This window comes from Haemaphysalis longicornis, unplaced genomic scaffold, assembly GCF_048455015.1.
Source record: "Haemaphysalis longicornis isolate Haplotype H1 unplaced genomic scaffold, Haemaphysalis longicornis Haplotype H1 scaffold_6, whole genome shotgun sequence".
In the NCBI taxonomy this organism is placed as follows: domain Eukaryota; kingdom Metazoa; phylum Arthropoda; class Arachnida; order Ixodida; family Ixodidae; genus Haemaphysalis; species Haemaphysalis longicornis.
The window spans coordinates 58499745-58519184 of record NW_027526407.1 but is presented as its reverse complement, the minus strand read 5'-3'; the positions used below and the strand labels follow the sequence as shown (position 1 = coordinate 58519184).

General features: G+C 48.8%; 2 protein-coding genes across 3 annotated transcripts in view; both read left to right on the top strand.

The window, feature by feature from the left end:
- Nucleotides 1-5817, top strand: part of LOC144142757 (uncharacterized) — a 206554-nt gene extending 200737 nt beyond the window's left edge. The window contains exons 7-11 of the mRNA XM_077674455.1: nt 25-85; nt 403-627; nt 780-1087; nt 1209-2289; nt 2594-5817. Of these exons, the coding sequence (XP_077530581.1) occupies nt 25-85; nt 403-627; nt 780-1087; nt 1209-2289; nt 2594-2765 (1847 nt within the window). The 3' untranslated portion in view covers nt 2766-5817. The remainder of the gene's footprint in view (nt 1-24; nt 86-402; nt 628-779; nt 1088-1208; nt 2290-2593) is intronic.
- Nucleotides 5818-9132: 3315 nt separating this feature from the next.
- LOC144141578 (uncharacterized) overlaps nt 9133-19440 on the top strand; it is a 229365-nt gene continuing 219057 nt past the window's right edge. For both annotated transcript variants that reach the window (XR_013316646.1, XM_077673119.1), the window contains exon 1: nt 9133-9513. Coding sequence is in view for 1 of the 2 variants with exons in the window: in XM_077673119.1 (XP_077529245.1) it covers nt 9386-9513 (128 nt within the window). In the remaining variant the exon portion in view is untranslated. The remainder of the gene's footprint in view (nt 9514-19440) is intronic.

The window sequence follows — 19440 nt, the reverse complement described above, 5'->3', positions numbered from 1 at the left end:
TTCTCTTCTTTTTGTCTTGCGCAGCAATCTGCCTGAAAGGTTGCAAGGAACCCCAGGGGGACTGTGACAAGCCGAATGAGTGCAAGTGAGTATTGCTTTCTCTTCCTTGTTCGCTTTACTTCTGTATGGTTTTGAAATAAAGGCTGTAAATGGTATTCTTGCATGAAGTAGCACATGCATCCAGTGTCAGCGTACCAATGTGGAAAGCTTGCGAAAGCTATAGTTGATGGAAAAACCGTGCACTTGATGTTTTTGGCTGCTGAGTATGCAGCAGTTGGGGTATCACATTGGTACTGGTTCCACTTGGTGCCCAAATAAGAAAAAAAGTTGCCGTTAAAGTTCCGGCTGCTAAGAGAACAGTGTACCAACCGTTCTGTGTTCTTGTTTTCTTCTCCTGCAAAGGTGTCGCATCGGCTGGGAGGGTCCGCTGTGTGACCGGTGCGTCCGGTACCCGGGCTGCCTGCACGGCACCTGCTCCCAGCCGTGGCAGTGCAACTGTGACGAGGGCTGGGGCGGCCTGTTCTGCAACCAGGACCTCAACTACTGCACCAACAACCGGCCCTGCCGACATGGGGGAACCTGCACCAACACGGGACAGGGCTCCTACACCTGCACCTGCCAGCCTGGGTGAGCCTCGTTAATCTGTGACACCGCTCGCCACTTGTAAACAGCCCACTTGTCATTTGAATCAAATTAGCCTCTGCCTCAGTGCTCTGCCGTCGAGTTTTTCCAAGTTCAGGTTTTTAATGGTGCACCATCTTTGCTTTCTCTGGATGCAGCTATGCCGGCACGGACTGCGAGTTGGTCCAGGACCCCTGTTTGGCATCACCGTGTCGCAATGGCGGCGTGTGCCGCACAGACGGTTCGTCGGCTGGTGGCTACACGTGCAGCTGCCCTCCTGGGCTCGGTGGTCGTCACTGCGAAGTGCCACACAGTGCCTGCGACTCGAATCCCTGCGTGAATGGAGGGAGCTGCCGTGAGGCACCTGACACTGCCGAGGGATTCCGCTGCCTCTGCCCGGATGCCTTTGCTGGAGACCGCTGCGACGTGCAGAGAGACCCTTGTGAACCGTCACCCTGTGCCAATGGTGAGGGGTGCTGCCAGTTCCACTTCCTCCCTGTTTATTTAGCGTGTGTTGTCTACTGCCTCTATCTCGGCTGTCAAGGTGCCTGGTGACTAAGATTTCTTTTTGTCATTCTTCTAAACAGGTGCAACGTGCGTGAGCCTCTCGGATGGCGATTCCGGCGGCGAGCACCATCGTTTCCGCTGCGAGTGCCGGCCAGGCTTCACGGGCCCGTTGTGCCAGACAGACATCGACGACTGTGTCTCGAACCCGTGCCGCAACGGTGCCACGTGCGTGGACGGTGCCGACAGCTACCGCTGTGCCTGTCGACCGGGCTACGTGGGCCGCCTCTGCGAAGTGGATGTCGACGACTGCCTTACGTACCCGTGTGCCAATGGCGGGCGCTGCGTGGACCTGGTCAACGACTTTGCCTGCAACTGCCCACCCGGATTCTCGGGCAAGGACTGCTCGGTGAATCTGGACGAATGTGCCTCATCCCCTTGCCTCAACGGCGGAGTGTGTGTAGACCTCGCGGGCCGTTTTGAGTGCCGCTGTCCCAACGACTTCAGCGGGGAGCGCTGCGAGCACCGTCCCCCGGCCCTGGCTCCGAGGGTGGCCGTGGTCCCTCCACCGGGACGGTCATCTGCGAGGCGGGGAGAGGACGTCGGCCACGACTTTGTGAGAGACAGGGAAGACAAGAGTCTTGAAGACAAGCTCTCGGGAGTCCAGCTGGCGTTGATTGTCACGGCGTCAGTTGCGGTGCCCCTGATCGCACTCGTCGCTGCCTTGGTGATCGTTTGCCAGCGTCGTCGCTGGAAGGAGCGCCGGGACGCCGAGGCCGCGCGGCGACAGAACGAGAGGAATGCAGTCCAGCACCACACCATGAACAACAAGGGAGCCGGGGGCAAGGCGCCGCCACCCGTGGTTGTGGTCAACGCGCTTATTGAGAAGCCACTGCAGAAGAAGGCCAACGGCGACACCTCATCTTCGGCAGCGACCTCGTCTGGCTCGGCAAAAGTGCTCAACGTGGACTCTGCCGGGGCCTCGGCGAGGGCTCAGAGCAAGCTGTCTCTCAACTGTGGAGGTGATGGGGAACCGGTGTACACAAGCTCGAGGACACTCAACAGGCTCTGTCATGAGCCAGGTGGCATTGTGGAGGCCGGTGTGGCAACACAGCAGGGATCGGTCCTGGACAGGGCTTCGTTGCAAGGCTCGTCCGTAAAGAGGTGAGCTGGCTCTCTTGTGTCCCTAAGCGCGCAGTAGTGATGTTTAGACTCGGCTCGCTTGTTTCAAGTCTGCTCTTACCAACGGAAGGGTTGGCAACTGTACACCTGCTGCTCGTAGGCCTTGCTTGATGTGCTTACCTGCTGTAACAGACAGCGGTACTTGTAAGAATGAACGTACATTTTGAATGGCATTCTGTGGCTTCGCTTACACTTCTAGGTGTTTAGTGTGAAAGAGACAGATGTAGGTTTAGAGTGAATGTGTACTTAACATTCTTTTGTTCTGTTCCTTCTCTTCCCTGCACAGCTGTGATTCGAGGATGGCTGATGGCATGGTAGCTGAAGAGGACGACATTGCATCCAGCAAGCAACAGCAGCAGCCTCAGACCGGCCAGCCAGTCACCGCCACCGGCGGCAGCGCAGTGTACGTGATAGAGGACCATTATCGGGACGAAAGCCGGTTGGCAACCGAGGTGTAGCACGGTGACTGCTAGTGTGTTGCCATTGCGTGCGGTGTTGTGTCGCCACGCTGTGCCCAAACGTGACTGGCCGCAACCGTGGAGTCGCCCGTCAGCCTTGCGCAAAGCCCCGCCCTCCCAGCCAGGCGGCGGACCCCGTGACGTCTCGCACGGCTCCGGCGCCGTCATCAAAAGTGCCACCAACTACCACCACACTGCCTGCAAGCCCTCTCCCAGCGGTCATGCCCGTTGCTCCCGAGATTGACTTGGGGCTGTGTCGCGTGCACCAGGACGTGTGTGACGGGGTGTGTGCCGCAACGAGTCGTCACAACCTCACAAAACCAAAATAGTCATCCAGAAAGTTGTCTTGTCTATTTCATCGTTAATATAAATGCTTCCCAAAGTGCATAGCGAAAGAAAGGTGCTGCTTCTGCTTTGGACTGAGCGAAGGAACTTTCGTGCAAACCGCTCGCTCACGCCAATGAAGACGTGCTTGGCAGGACGTCAGCCTCCTAACCACCACCGCTCCAGCCGTCACTGTCAGCGCCTGAGACGACGGAAGCTTCCCCTGGCATCGTGGATCCAAAGAGCGTGTCTATTCGTTGTTTCTGTGTTTCGACAGACTTCTCAGAGACTTTCAAAAAAAAAAAAACGAATGTGTCCTTGCAGAGTCCTATGAGAGAACCATCTGGGTATTTCCGCCATTTCTTTGTTCATTTCTTTTTTTTTTCCTTTGTCATGTTTACGGCTTGTTGATTAATTTTATTACCAACCATTCTTTCTCATCTCTGTGCAACTCAGCCAAGTCCCTGAGTGTTTTTTAAGCTAGTGTCATGAGAGAGAGGAGTGTTTGTTTATCGTTGAGAGTGAGCTGGTGCCGCCTTGTTTCGTTTCCCGTCTGTTTGCCTCTGGTTTGAGTGTTCCTTTGCCTGCATGGTCGAAATGCTTGTTCAGTGAATAGTGAAGGATTAGAACCTCCGTTCCAAGCCCCACATCTCGAAAGAAATGTCTTCATTGGCTCTTTGTTTTTTCACTCGGTTGATAAGAGAAAAACGGCAAATTTCGTTTTGACTCATCGCCTTTCAGTGCCTGTGGCTTTGTCTCAGGTGTCTGGTCATTGCTCTACTCCTTGCCATGGCCATGTGCTTGTGAGTTTCTCTATTTGCCTGCTGGCGTCGTTCATGTCAGAGCTCCTTCAGTTAGCTCCAAACATCCTATGGTCTCACTCTTTTTTATCATTGCCTAATTTATTGTCTTGCATAGATTGACGATGCAGTTTCGCGCCACTAAGAGTGCGGAGGGTTTTTGATATAATGTGAGATGGCACAGTCTGCCGCCGAGCATTTGCCACTCGGGAATTCTTTGTAGTCGTGCGAGAATTCCAGCTGTAGGAGGTATAGTTCTGCAATTGACGGCATTCATATCCCATATTAAAAGCTTAAAGTAGTGCTTTTTTAATAGCTATGTGAAACAGGAAGGCTTTGCCCATCAGTTATGGATGCTTCTTACACGTGAGCCTGATTGGCGTGCCGTGAGAACTCCATCATGATTGTCTTTTCAGCGCAAATTGTGTGTAGCTCATGTGCTCAGCTCAAACTCCTCCCAGGTGCCTCCACCTCATGCCATAATTATTATCTTTAGATTCCTCTGCTAACAAGGAAGCGCCAAAAAACGTTGCGCCATATGACACACAGTTCTTAGTATACGGATGATGCCATGCATGGCGTTTGGTTTTATTGGTCGCCTATCGTGCAACACGTATTAAAGCACTCGCCTTAGTGCATGAATACATTATGCAAAACCTAAAAGGAAACTGCGCTGAGCCTCTATCATATTGTTGAGATGCGGGTAACAAGGGACATGATTGCCAAGCTCAGAGTGTGGGAATTTAGCCCGTTGGCAGCTATGCAACTTGACATGCTCTTATTGTCTTTAGAAGGTGTTGTTTCAGTCCAGTGCAGCTGTTTTCGGCGTCGTTGCATTTTTTTCTGTTCTCTTTTTATTTATTTTAAAGATAGACGTTAGGATGTCGCCTGCAGAACTTCTAAGTTGTGGAGTTCTGCTTGCCAGAGCGACCTATTGTACCACAAAGTATTAATAACTTTAATTATTCATATCCATAGATCGTTTTCTTTTTGCGCCAGGGTTGCGTTCGTGCACCTTTGCTGTAGTCTTCCTCAAGACATAAGCACCGAATATCGTAGAAGATTTGAACTGAAGTTTTCCTATGTAAAACGTTAGTTGGTATAGGAACTTTTGGTGCAAACTGTCATACCTAAATAGTCTGGAATCGCTTGGAAATTGTGGAAACATGAAGGTGCGCCTTTGAAGTTCATTCGTTTTTATTCACCAAATTCATCCGGCCACGTTTCTGGCCAGCTTTAGACAGAAGCAGCATTCTAAGTTGTTAAAGATGAGTTACTCATGGGCCTAAAGCTTGCACCTCGAAATTTCTAAGGCAGCTCGGAATGAACTGTGCAACGGTGCACGAACGTTTTCCTTGCGTACAAATAAATGAACGTGGTACGAGTCACGCATAGTGGTTTTTAAGATCGCAGATGGCTGCGATGTCGCCACCAGGGCGCCGCCTTAGTCGACCGTCTGTGTTTCGTTGCTTCCATCGTTGGTGCAAGCATCTTGCTGGGTGTGAGAGAAGTTTGGTTTCTTCTTTTGTTTCGAGAGGCGATGCATGTCTGTCTGTGAAATCACATTCATGCTCCTTTTTTCCCCCATCACTCTCTCTCTCGCTCCATATGTTGTCACGATGATCATTACTTCTCTGTGCCTAGGGTTCTCCTGCCGCTGTACTCTTGCGATTGTCTAATGTACAGTGCGTGCCCAACATAATTTATGAATACCTGTAATATTTCTTTTTAAGATTACGCAAAGAGTCCTGTACATATGTATATTTATGAAGTACCTTAGGAGTTACAAGATGGAAAATACGAGAGAGAGAGAGAGAAAAGACATCCCTACTACGTGTTGTACATAGTCTTCGACAATGAACGAAGCAAAGAAAAAGGCGAAAAAACAACGCATTCAATAAATGCAGAGTCGTTATTTTTGCACTGGACTATCTGTGTCTTGGCACCTCTCTTCGTCGTGGTCGGCGTTTCCGAAATGGAAATGCCACATGGCGTTTATACCACATGTGATTCTTTGGGGTGGGGCAAAGGGAAAATGGCAAGGGACAAGTGGCAACCCAGGTGAAAATATTTTTTCTAGCTGGATTATTGAACCCAAAATTTCTTCTGGCTAGAAATCAGCAGAATTTCTAGCTAGAAATTTAGTTTTTAGGTCATTTCTAGCTGGATTGAGATTTTGTTCCCGCTGGCAGCTATCTTCCATCTAGCATTTGTCCGTCCATCTGGAAGAAAAACTTGCAAGCTGGAAATAATCGTCTGTAGCTAGACTTGAGAATTTTTCTAGTTAGAAGCTGTTGATTCCAGCTAGAATCTGTAAATCTAATCAGAAATGAAGCAGAAAATTATGATTTTGTAGAAATGCTCTTTCAGTTTTCACGGGGGGCGGCAGGTGTAAATATTTTTCCTAACTGGATTATGAACTAGAAATTTCTTCTAGCTAGAAATCGGCAGAATTTCTTGCTAGAAATTCAGTTTTTACCTCTTTTCTAGGTGGATCGAGATTTTGTTCTGAATGGCAGCTATTACTTCCAGCTAGCATTTGTCAGTCCAGCTGAAATAAAAAAAGGCTGGAAATAATCGTTTCTAGCTAGAGAGAATTTTTCTAGTTGGAAGCTGTTGATTCTGGCTAGAATCGGTACATTTAGTCAGAAATGAAGCTGCAAATTATGATTTCTTACTAGAAATGCTCTCCATTTTCACGGGGGAAGGTCACGGGTTGATTGCAGTGTGGTTGCTGCATATACAGTCGCACAATTAAGTTCGGTGTGCACTGGCGAAAAACCGAAAATTCGAAGGGGCGTTCGCATTACGGGACTCGGAAGCTGTTGCTGTACTTCAAAGCAGAATGCCTGGGCCCGTTTGCCCGAACGCGATAAGTGGGGGAATAAGTTCTCAACTACTACTTTACCACTGTATAGGTAATAAGTCGTTTGCCCGAAACTGATACAAACGCTCGGTTAAGGTAGCGTTTCTGTTGGGTTTTCTGGCAACCGGCTTATTTGCCGTGGCCGAATTCAATTTATTGGCGTCTTATTCGTTAGCGGGAATTTAATCGGGTGCGTACGGGCAAACGGGCCCTGGCTGTGCAAGCAATAAAGGAGCGATCGGCTTGTACCTCTTGCAATGATGTTTTGATACCAAAGGGTGTTCCCACAAGAGATCAGACAGGCCTGTCCTTTGATTTTGACGACACTTTTATATATATATGTATACAGTTAAACCTGGATTAAACAAAGTTGACAAAACATCGTAATTTTTGGTTACATGCAGGTTTTTCGAGTTAAGGCTCGCGGGAATGAAGGAGAAACGAAGCCAAAATACTAGACATCAGTGAATGCGAGCGTACCCTTCAAGAATTGATTTCGCAGTGAAAAGCCGCGTGATTTGAGCCGGCTGCATTCTCACTAACTCAGACACTATACGGCGCCCCAAGGAAGCGTGTTCACATATATATATATATATATATATATATATATATATATATATATATATATATATATATATTAACAAGCGCAACCTGAGGATCACTTGCCTTTTGAGACTTTCCGGTGCCTTAATGCATAAATTTCAAGCACCAAACGTATCCTGAAAGGGCGCCTTTTCGCGAACTTCACGCTCTTTTCCGCAATCAAAATTGTTGAGGGAATGCTATAGCTGGGATACTGTACCTGGTGGCGACGTTCTTCTTTTTCGCCGGTGGAGACGGCATGCATTCTAGACGCTTAACCCATCACCGACGAACCGACACCACAGATAGCAGTGGAGACGCGCGACTATACACGCCGACAGGCATGCCTAGCACCTAACCGATCGACCCCGCACTCACACCTGGAAACTCACGGTAGTTTGCGGTGCGGAAGAAATTCGCTAAATTAGTGCATTTCTCCAACCGATCTTTCAGAAAAAGGACAAAAACAATGGCTCATCGGCGTAGCGCATTCGTTACATCGAGGTGAACCGTCGCATGCCTACGTTATATAGAGTTCGCAAATATATGGGCTTCAATAGGGCCCGGGAGGCAATGGGGAATTGGAAAACTTCGTTATATCCAGGAATTCGTTACAAAGAGGTTCGTTACATCCAGGTATTAGTGCATAGATCCTTGTGCGCACGGGAAACATATTTGAAGTTATTTTGTGGGGAAAAAAATTCGCTTCCTCAAAAAAAAAAAATCCCTAGGTCGGCTCGGGTCACTGGCGCGTTGAGCGGCTCGCAGAAAATTTTTAACTCCTACCACTGTAAAACAAAAGTTACTGCAGCTATCACCCTAGTTCTTTTTATAAAGACTTTGCATACTCTCAAATGATTTCACGTATTCGCATTTGGCGGGCAAAGCGAGTTTTATTAACAAAAATTCCCAAATTGAAAAAAAAAATTGAAAATTGCCCAAGTGTGGGGCCGTTTTCCTCTGCAACTAAACAAGCTAGGTAGTTCAAATTTTGTAGTGTTATTCTTCTGTTCTTTTTCAATCTTCGTGCCAATTTTAGTTTATGTGATCATAATGGTTGTATTTCAAAACAGCACTCTACTTCTGTTAGGTAACGGCCGGATCGTGGTATATATTTTGAGACTATTAAAAGCAAGGCCATCTTCGATTTTTTTTCGAACTTTCACAAATTGAAGCCAAGGTTGCCCCCCATCACCTGTCGTGCTCTATATGCGGGGAACCGTGCGTGTGCGCTACAGGCGCGGTCACGTTGGTACTCCGCGCCTCTGCTGCTAAGGCGACGTACGGCGCAATGGCCATGCGCAGTAATGCGCAGCCCCCTTCTTCAATGCCTGGTGGTAGATCGTTCTCCCGTGCAAGGCATGTGCGAGTGATTCCATACCGTTGGGTCTGCCACGATTAGCTTGGGTACGCGAAAAAAGTGGCTGTTTCTTTTACGAGTGTGATAACCTTCTGCGTACACTTACTAGCGAGTATACCAGTTGTTGGCAGTGGCGCAAAGGCTGCAACGTGAGCGCCGTAGTATAGAAAACGGTCATGGGGCAGCGCTTGTCCGGGCAGCAAGAAAGCTGTATTGCATTCCAAGCTGCGCCCCACCGAACTCAAAGTAATACCAGAGTCCTTCAATGCCTTTCTGGTCATGAAACTTCGCCGTCACGCTATGGGAGAGCTTCGTGCGCTGCCGCGCCGCGGCGCTGGTGTTGATCGGAGGCAGCCGGGGGCGTGGTCAGAGCGCGTTTGGCAGGGAACGGACCACGGAGCAAGATAAAAATGACACTCGCCGCCTTATCAGCAGTGCGCTCTCGCTTTACGTGTCGTAGGCCGCTCAAATGAACTTATCATTTTGTGAGTGGCAAAAAATTTGGTGCGAACGGGCGTGATGCTACTGCGTTGGTGCCTGCCGGTCTGGCTACAGAGCAGCGGCGGCCGCCCGATGCCCTCCGATCTGCGGTTGCGCCCCTCGTGGTAGCCTTTGTTCCCGTACGAAACTTGGCCGGGAGTTTCATGACCAGAGATGAATTGAATGACTCTGGTAATACCTCGACGTCATGTACTGTTTTGTGCAGCGTCTTACAGCCTGCCTGTTGCAAGACGCGAGTGAAGTCGTCGCCGCAGATCAGCTGACTGACAGCTGCCGCGTTCAGATATCGCCAACGGCACCGTTGTACGGCAAATGGTGAGTTGTCTTGCTTGGCGTGAAGCGTTTAGTGCACAAGATAGAACCAGTGTCATTGTGTCACCCTTAGGCAGTGGTTTATTGGGCTGCTTTGCCAATAAACGGAGCTCGAACACTCGTAGTATGCAGGCGTATCGCCGAGGATTCGTAGCTTGTCATTCTATTTTCTTTTTTTGGATAGCGCATCGGATCGCATGCAGCGATAAACTCACTTCAGAACGGGCGAATCGAAATTGGGTGAAGCCCTCTTTCCTGACTGTCGAGTCGAGTGAGCGAACCGGCGAGCGTCAAGGGTCGTAACCGCAGGCTGCGAAACCATGGGCTCGCAAGTCACGTGTGATGTCTCCCCGCGCACTTTTGCAGCTGTTTCCTTAAAGAAAAGGGCTGTCCGATCACGCGATTTCGACTAGTATAACGTCGCGTAACGATACTATTTTGCGCGTGCATTGATCAAAGCGGACGTATAGAGAACGCAGTTGTCTGTTTACGCCCATCAGAACTGAAGCTTACCACTGCTGCCTGTTTTCCAGAAATTTCGTCGCCAGGTTTAGCGCGTTATTATTTTTTCTTTTTTTTTCTGATGCAGTGGTTTTAGCGTCCGCACGTCTGTTGCACACAACACCGTCGCAATCGTCGGGTGATACAACGCATCCGATATCGTTTCCGAAAAGCACAACGCAGATCTGTTCGTTTAAACGGGGCATAAGAACCACGCTTGTAGCCATCGGCAGAGACAGGATGTACGCACTCAGATACGGGCAGGGTAACATAACGCACATCTTGGACGAGATAATAAAGGTACACTCTTAAAAAAAAAGGTCGGGGTATTCACTGATGGAGTACTAACAAGTTACTTGTCCCAGCCTAACTGGAGTTAGTAAATGTAGCACTAGTCAGGGTTACTAACTGAAGCAGGCAGTAAGCACCACTACCTCCACTAGTAAAGTCCTAGCGATAACACTGTTCTGAGCTACATGCATTTACTAACTGGCCATGCATAACCTAGTCATAAGCACGGCCTTAATCGAGTGCAAACTACTTCCTACACTCAGTTAATTTCCTAACCAGGCGATTGCTAGTGGCAGAGTCAACGTACCGTACCGCGCGGTAGTAAGGTTCGTTAGGAGTTAGTAAATACGGCCGTTACTACACTTTTACTACCTTTTTTTATTAAGAGTGTAGCAGAATGATTGTACACCAGGCTGTGTGTATTACGGGAACGGTATACGCAGACGACATTGTTTTTTTAGCTGATAATCAGACCGATATGCAATGGCTCATAACCATAAGCCACAGACCTCGGGTTAAATTTTGGCACTGAAAAATCGCTAATAATGGTTTTCAATGACACTAGCTCTGGCGCAGTGTTAATCCAGCATGGCGAATTGCCTAGAGTCAAGGAAAATAAATATTTGGGGGTGTGGATAAACGAAGGAAACAACTGCTTAACAATTTACGTGGAACAATGTAAGGGTAAAGGAAAGCGAAACGCAGCTGTAATCAAGCATAGAGCTCCGTGGGGGTATAACAAGGAGGAAGTAGTGAGAGGAATGTGAAAAGTAGTAATGGTTCCGGGTCTCACACCTGCGAATGCAGTACTCTGCCTTGAAGGGCACCATGCAGAGAGCGTTAGGCCGTTTGGTCTTAGGAGCCTGTGGTAAAACAACTGACCGAATCAGTGCAGGGAGATGTGGGCTGGGCGTCTTTTGAAGTTGGAGAAATACAGATTAAAATATGTTTTGAGAGGAGGCTGAGAGTAATGGATCAACGTAGGTGGACAGCTAAGGTTTTTACGTGCGTATACATAAAAAGCGTGGACACGCAGTGGCTAAGGAAGACTAGAAGGCTAACTATGAAATACGGAAAGGACAGTGGAGAATCCAAGACAGCCAAGGTAACCAAAAAAGCGGCAAGGCAGATTGAAACGAATAAATGGAGGAGGAAAAATGGAAGCTCAAACGTCGTTAGAGATTTACAGGGCTGAGAAACCTAAATTTTGACAATTCCAAGGGCAGTGCTTTTGAACTGAGACCTTTTATACACGAAATGATGGGGTATGCGTGGTCTGCGGAAAATAAACAGAAACTATATGGCACATAGTGTTAGGATGCGAGGTTATCTATCTAAATCTACATGACGGAAATATTCTGCTTCCAGAACTTGGATTTAAGGGTAGCACAGAGGGAGTTAACTTCAAGGCTGTCGAGGCGACGAGAAGGTTAGAATGCGGGTAGACGAATAGACGAAAAGCAGAGCTGGTTATATTGCCTAGGACAGCTACCGCCTGCAACAGAAAAAAAAATTAAAGCCATTCCACTGAATGTGAAAGCTGTCCGAAGCGCAGAGCAGTGAATCGTCATGCTGTGGCGCCGTTATCCGCTTACTGCTACCACCTATCACGCTCCCCGCCGCCCAGTCTCACTCCTTTCTTGATGAATGGATCGAAGGTTTTTCTAATGAAATTCAAATTTCCCGCTTTCGCAGTGCCTTCCCCGCAGTTCCCCGCCTTCACCGTTCCGAGTATAGCCTCGGGAGTTTTTGTTCACGGAAACGAAAATTCTATGGCAACCTGGCCATATACAAAACTCCCCCGCGAAAAAATCCGGGAGCAGGGCTCCGCAAACCTGCCTGCGCCGACATCTTTGTTTCGCACATTGTTGCATATCTACGTCATGGACTTAAAGCGGCTACTTAAGCGCCAGACACATGTGCGGAAAGCGACGCGTTTCCGCACACGTTTTTTTCCCCTCCCCAAAACCGGTCCCATATTCCTCATGCTTGTTCCTGACTGCTGCCGGACGGTTTTCCGGACAGGGAAAACGCTTGCCGAAACGCGTCATTTTCCGCACACGTGTTTGGACCTCTAGTGCCCAAATGTCACGGTACTCGCGAGAACGTGACTATAGCGGACGTTTGCACCAGCGGCGACGTTGAGCTGTGCATCCGTGTAATTTCGATCCTTGATTTTTATTTGAGCTGGACTTCGATATTGAATGCTGTATTTAAATCAATTAATAGAGAGTTATAGCAGAGCGGAGATCTGGTCCCGGTACGGTACACGGTAAGCGACCTGCGCTACTGCGCATGCGCAGATGCGGGAAAACTGGTTGTGCGCACGCAGGTGTACCGGGAACCGCACCGGGACCAGATCTCCGCTCTGCTATAACTCTCTATTAATGACTCCCGGTATATTCTAGCTTTATGGCACTGCCACCCGGGTAAGTTAGGCCAGATAACACTGGCCTCCCGGTGCCGCGCCCGCGGGGCCTGCCGGGAAAGCCACTCGCTACACAGCACCCGTTCCTGTTCGTGCGTGTATCACGTTCTCTGCTCTCCGTTCGAGAACCCACTGCCCGGCGTTCGTGGCGTGATCTCTCGCGTGCTCTTTTCTTCACCAGTTCACGTGCGTTCGCTCCGGAAGTGGGGAGCGCAGACGCCGAGTTCGCGAAACTGGTTGCCGTGGGTTCTAGCGCGTCCTAACGCGGCCCACTTTGGGAGAGATGTGAAAGACGGCGGACAGAACTATCCTGGCCTGCTGCAGTCATGGGGAGATTTCAACTGCAAGAAGTTCCAGAGGCATGCAAGCTCAAAATACTCTAGTGCGACTGCAGTTGTGCATGCATGGCCAAGGCGCATGTACGAACGTCTTCAAAGGATCCGGTTATGCGTTGTATACACGCCCCAAGACAATCTGTTTTTCAGGAGGTGCTCTACAGTGAGAGATTCGAACTTTTCTTTTTTTGCGTGTCATTACTGAGAAGTTCCGGCGAGATGAACGCTCATTTTTACCAAACGGCGGTCGCTGAAGACCACGTATATGACTGGGCCGACACAATTAACTTAGGATAGCGCCGGTTATCTACTATAAATTGTTTTTTTAGGGGGGGGGGGGGGTGTTCAGGGCGCAGTTCTTGGGAATCTATCGCGCCCATGGAACGCAGCCCGCATCCATAGCGAAAGCTTTCTACTCATCTCGTGGATTCCCGGACTATGTAGGGAACCACTCCCACTTCAGCGGCTCAAATAAACGTCTCCCTCTCCCTCTCCCTCTCTCTCCCTCTCACTCTCTCGCTCTCCAGCGCATGCTTACCCATAAAAAAAGAACCACATGGTCCTAAAGTAGAGAACGGACATTGCGGTTTGAAAGCATCACGCTTCATAGCAAATGGCAGCATAACGTTTTACGGGCGTTTCAAGAGCTATGAATCCATGGTTTGAGGATAAGTGCTGCGCTAGCTAAACTAACCTCCTTGGCTAAACTACAGATATGTGTATACAATGCTTGTGCTGGAATAGAACTGAAAACTCAAGAGACCAAAAAAAAACAAAACAAAAAAAAACTGGGTGATGCACCCGATAAGGCTATTAACATTAAAACACGAACTGGCTATCCTCATCGCGTGATGAACATTCATCCATTTTGGAGTTCGAATTTTGGCGCTCTTTTTGTGCGCGTCCACATCTTCGGCTTATCGCTCTCTGAAGTCCTGGTATTCCTCGTTTCGCTGCGTTTACCTGCGCTAATGCGTTTTGAGCCAGGAAGTGACCAGACCCTATGTTCCGGGTCCGAGATTCTCAAACTTTTCTTCCTCCACTGCGAATAGCTAAAAAAACGCGAGCTGCACGCACAAGCACGCATGCGCGCCGAAAAAAAAAAAAAAAAAAAAACGCGAGCTGTACGCAGAAACACGCATGCGCGCCGCACGAGCGCTTTTCATGCGCGCTGCCCTTGAGGGCGTGCAAGCGTTGCTCAACGCGTTTTTCCTATAAAACTCGCGACGCGCAAGCTTGGCGTTCGCGGGTCGTCTACCATCAGCGTTGCGCATGGCGGAGGCCCCCCGAAAACTTGGCGCTGACGGCGATATAACTCCGGAAAAAGCAGCGTGCACGTCCGAGTCGTGCGTTCGCGGAGCCTACTGTTATGCTTACGTTGTTTTATTGTCATTATTTGCTGAGTACTCGATCACGACTAAGCTTCATTTCTCTTTCTTTTTCTTCATTGTCGGGCTGAAAGGACGTTTACGTAACGCCGGAAAGGAAACGAAAAACGAAGCGAGTATGAAAGGCAGCAGACGATCACTAGAACAGGCGAGGCGCACGTCGTCTGCGAACTGCAACCGTAAGCAGACGACACTGAACGCCGCTGCGTGCGATAATGCGGTGCATGAATGGTGCTGGCTGGTGTGTTCGTGAACGTAATCGAAGCTCAAATGGAAGGAACATTGTACTGGAAGTTCCGTGTATCGTGTTGTATATTAGGGTGGAGAGAACACAGTTGGATACGTGTAAACTTAATATTTTTTTTTTTTTTTCTGTACAGGGCGATAATTCCCCCCACCTTCTGTTTTTTTTTTTTTTTTCTGAAGCCATTGCTGCCGGCAATATTCGTGTGTTTACCCTCAGTGGGCTTTGAATGCTTTTTTTTTTTTGGTCTAGACACTTCATGCTTCGATTTAAAAAAATAAAAAAGACAGCACGCGCCTTGAAGTTTCGTTTTGGGGTGTGGTGTTGCGGTCTGCACGCCCTCCGTGTTTTTGGTTTCACGTAACCTTCCCTCTTCAGTTCTGTTTCCGATTTCACGTTAGGGCAACATTTGAACCCACTGACGTTTCGGCAAGCCATTGTCGCTCACGCCTTGGGGTCGTAAGCGTTCGTTTAATGGCTTTGCCATCTGTCCGTCGGCTTCACGGTTTCCGCGGCAGCGTCCCGAATGTGGCGTCAGTATATCTATTTTTTTATCTCCTTGTTCGAAGAGATGCTCTCCTCAGTAGTTTTGAACGCTCAAACATCTGTCTGCGGTGCGTCACAAGACGGGCGCGTCCATCGATGGGGTGGGCGAACGGACTTCGTGATTAAGGTTTCCGACTGTGAAGCGATTGACAGGCATGCCCCCTCGCCGTTGCTTGAACTGAAATACTGAAAATCAATTTTTTCATTTCTCCCTCTTGGGATATTGCTTTCTCTTGCTGATTTTCTGCCTTCGCCATCTTTTTTTAACTAAAAGGTCCAGTCGTTGAGTCACGAATCGACCTGATGCCGCGCAGTAACGAGTCATACGGGGTGACCGACCCGTTCATGGCTACGTCGGATCCGCGTTGCAGTTGGGTCAATAGTCTCTTCAAATCCAGAAGATGCGGGTATCAGCTGTGTGTCGGGGATTTCCTTCCTTCCTTCCTTCCTTCCTTCCTTCCTTCCTTCCTTCCTTCCTTCCTTCCTTCCTTCCTTCCTTAATTATTGACCTACTTTCTCACTCACTCACTCACTCACTCACTAAAGACGACATATGCCCATACGTCGTGAGAGGCTGACTTGCGGTTTGAATTGGTACGTCATTCATTCGTCTTTGTTTTATGGCCGTTTTATGGCCACTATAGCGCTTCGAGTGGTAGGCCTAAAAACTTTTTCTCCCAAGGCTTCAAGCCTGGGCCGGTTTCGGGCTTTTTTAGTGTGCTTCAGTATCGGAAGATAGCTGTTCACTGGCAGCACGCATTAACCGCATGCTCCTCTTCTTGAGGAAAAAAAAAAAGGTGAAATGCTGCTGTTTAACATTCGGGAGCATTCCCCGAGCGTACACGGTTGAGTTCTTTTTTGTGGTTTGGATTGACGCTGTATACCTTTACTTCCCCTCCTGCTCTTGTTTTTAAAGCGGAGCTTTCTATGTCTTGCTCATGGCGTTGACGTCCGAGTAAAACACACAGCAGGAAAGGCAACTTTACGCAATGGGTTTCACAAAGTACACATCAATTATACACCACGTAACGTAACATTGCGATATCTTTGCACACCTAATAGATCTCTCGTAATACGCACAATATAGTTCCGCAGTACACACGGTTAATGATGATGATGAAGATGATAAAATACATTCGCTAAGCAGAGTTTGACTTTGGCTTTGGCCTGTGGTGTGGATTTAGACGTTGTCTTTGAATTTCGGGTCAGTAGCCTTAGGAATTTGGATTTTGGCGGTGTGGAAGTTGGGCTTTGGATAGTAGATTATGGCCCCTTTGGCATTGACTCAGGTTGCATGGAAGAAATCTTCGCGCTTTAACCATCTTTCTTCAAAGACAAGGGCTTCGATTTTCTTTGTTTCTTTTTATCTGTATACACTGAAGCGCCATTTGTCTGGTTGGCGATTGAAAATTTTGGTCTTTATTAGCTGAACGGGGAACCTGTACCAATGGTAAGCAGCGACGGAGATGCGACTGTCATGATCACGGTCGGTACGAAAACGGGGGGGGGGGGGGGGATCGCGGTGAATTTCAACAGTGCATGCGGAATTACCCTTAAAGTTTCTTCAGCTTCCTTTCGTTTCCTCTTGTTCAATTTTGCCTGTCCCCCCAAAAGGAGGGGGGACATGAAAGGGGGAGATATTTGAAAAGAAAGTATAAACACAGAATAAATTTGAAATTGAAAAATAACAAACTTCGAAGTGCCCTAGACCCACTCTGACGCCAGTTCGTCAAAGATTACGGGTGTTATTGTGGTTTGTTAAAATAGAGAAACTTTTCGTTGACGCAGTTATGGCTTATGCCGCCAGCCACAGCAACTTCCCGGCCGGGAGAGGTCGTCAACATGACATTCTGAATATATATACTGTTCACTTTTGTTTTTCTTCGGTGACATTGAAACATCTCTGATGTGCTCAGGCATCGAGGCCGCATAAGTCTGGTGCATAGCTGGCGACAGAAGAAAAATATATAGAAAGTAGTTATTAGATCACCATTGGAGTTGGTGGGCGTGGCGTCGAACTGTCCCTGGGCATCATTTTCAGCCATGTCAGATGCGTCAACATTTGCGTTCGAAGAACATTTTGCGAAACACGTTTCCGTTACAACAGAACGTTTTACCCGACTCTTGCGCAGTTAAATTAACCGTGCGTGGTGATTGCGCACGGAGCTTGCTTCGCGCAAACAACATAACCGAGCACGCCATGTGGCCCCAAGGTGTTTTACGTGCTGCCATCTCTTTTTTTTTTTTTACATCTAGCTATGAGCTGGTTTTTCTTCGTCAGAACCGCATTACATGCTTCTTTTTATTCGGCTTTTTAAACCAACATTTTGTTTCTCTGTTTCGCCAAAAAAAAAAAAAAAACGAAACGAAAAAGAAGTTAGGCATCGTCTGCCACGCGTCGTCTGTCACGCTTCTCTCGTCGGCTTCGCTTGGCTTGGCTGCAACTCGCGATTGGCCAAGACGGCAGCCGGGGCCGGGCCAGGTTTTACTTTTTCGCACGGCCCAACTGCCGCATCCGCCATCTGGCGATCGGACCTTGCGCGCCGCCCATTTTCTGCCGCGCATGCGACCACTTCGCGCCTCGACAAGCGCACTTAAGAACCCAAATGAACAAGAAGGTGGTCCCGGGAGGCGCCAGTGAAAGCTTTCTTAGAAAGGCGGAACACACGCAAAAAAAAAAAAAAAGAATGGAGAGAAAAGTGCGCGTTTCTTGCATTCGTCCCAGAATCGCCTTAGCGCTCAGCTAAGGCCATACGCTGCTCCATTGCTCACAAACTCCGCGGTGGTGTCATTACGGATCAGTCGGGCGAGTTTGAAGTCCTTCCAGTTTGCCACATTTTTCGTCTACTGGTCTCAATAATTCGCACGCGACGAGCGCTTCATCGCCTGCCGCCTGTCGTCATTAGAGCCGCTAGAGCTGCGCTGGCGCTCAGAGTTCTTTGGCGACCTTGAGCGGGAGTCGTTGCATTGAGGGTTCCAGATCGTGCAAAGAACTCTGCGATAGAAAATGGCGGTTCACTTGTCCTCGCGTCTGCCGGCGTACATTTGTGAAACCTACTTCTTACCACGTAGGACGTGTCATGGTAAAAAAAAAATTCTGATTGATTCCTCTGTCATAGGAATCAGTAAAAGACGAAAGTGAAATGTGCAGCGAAATCTGCAGCTGAGCATGATTTGCGGGTCGGCGGCTGTCTTGTGGGTGTGTTTGGCGAGCGACGTCCTGCTGGCGGGTCGCTTCGGCAAAGGTGTACCGGCGTCATTTCCGTGACTTATATGACGTCAGTGAAATATTCGAGTATCGCGGCATAAAACACTTTCGTGTTAAAATATAAAACCCGAAAACAAACAACCCGAAGTATAACGTACTCTTTAGTACTATAGGTTGCTTCCCCGCAAGACGACCCTGTGTGCAGGGGAGCACCCTTTACAGGCAGCTTGCTTCGTTGTACTGGCGTCACTTCCGTGACGGATATGGCGTCAGCGAAATCTTCGTGTATCCGGGAATAAAACACTTCCGTATTGAAAACGTGGACGGGATGCGCATTGCGGGCTAGCGATGTCACGTCACCGGAGAGAGAGCTGATACGGCCGCTCAGAGTGGTTAACATGGCTGCTCAGTTACATTGGCACGGCCGCTTAGTTATGGTGGCACGGCCGCTCAGCTGCTGTAATGACGCGGGCGTTCAGTTGTAATGGCACGGCCTCTCAATTGTGGTGGCACGACCTTCAGAATTGTGGCGCGGCCGCTCGGAGAGTTGTGGAACGGCCGCTCGATGCATAACGAAACGAGTGGCAGTGGTTGCGGCGTCAAGTCCGCGGAAACAGAAGATTGCTAGGGGCGCTGTAGCCACCGCCCGCGGAGCTGGCGTTTCTGTCTGCGTGCAACGTGACTCGGTAGCTGCAATAGTGCCTCTTCGGTTCAGCGAAAATGAGGCACCAAGTGGGCAAATGACGCGCGGCAAATCAGCGCCAAATAAAGTGAAAAGTGGCGCCACAGAAACGAAATAAAATTTTCCCTTCTGCCACAAGGGTTTTCCTTCTCAATGGGTGGGAAGAAGGGGTCTGCGTGAAGCGGTGTTTGGAAGTCGTTTCCAACGTAGATAAAAAAAAAAAAACTTAGGGGCCAAGGCCCTTAGGGGCTGGGACTGTGCGTGTGGTTTTGTATCCTTTAGGTACGTTTATGCTGTGGTATAACCC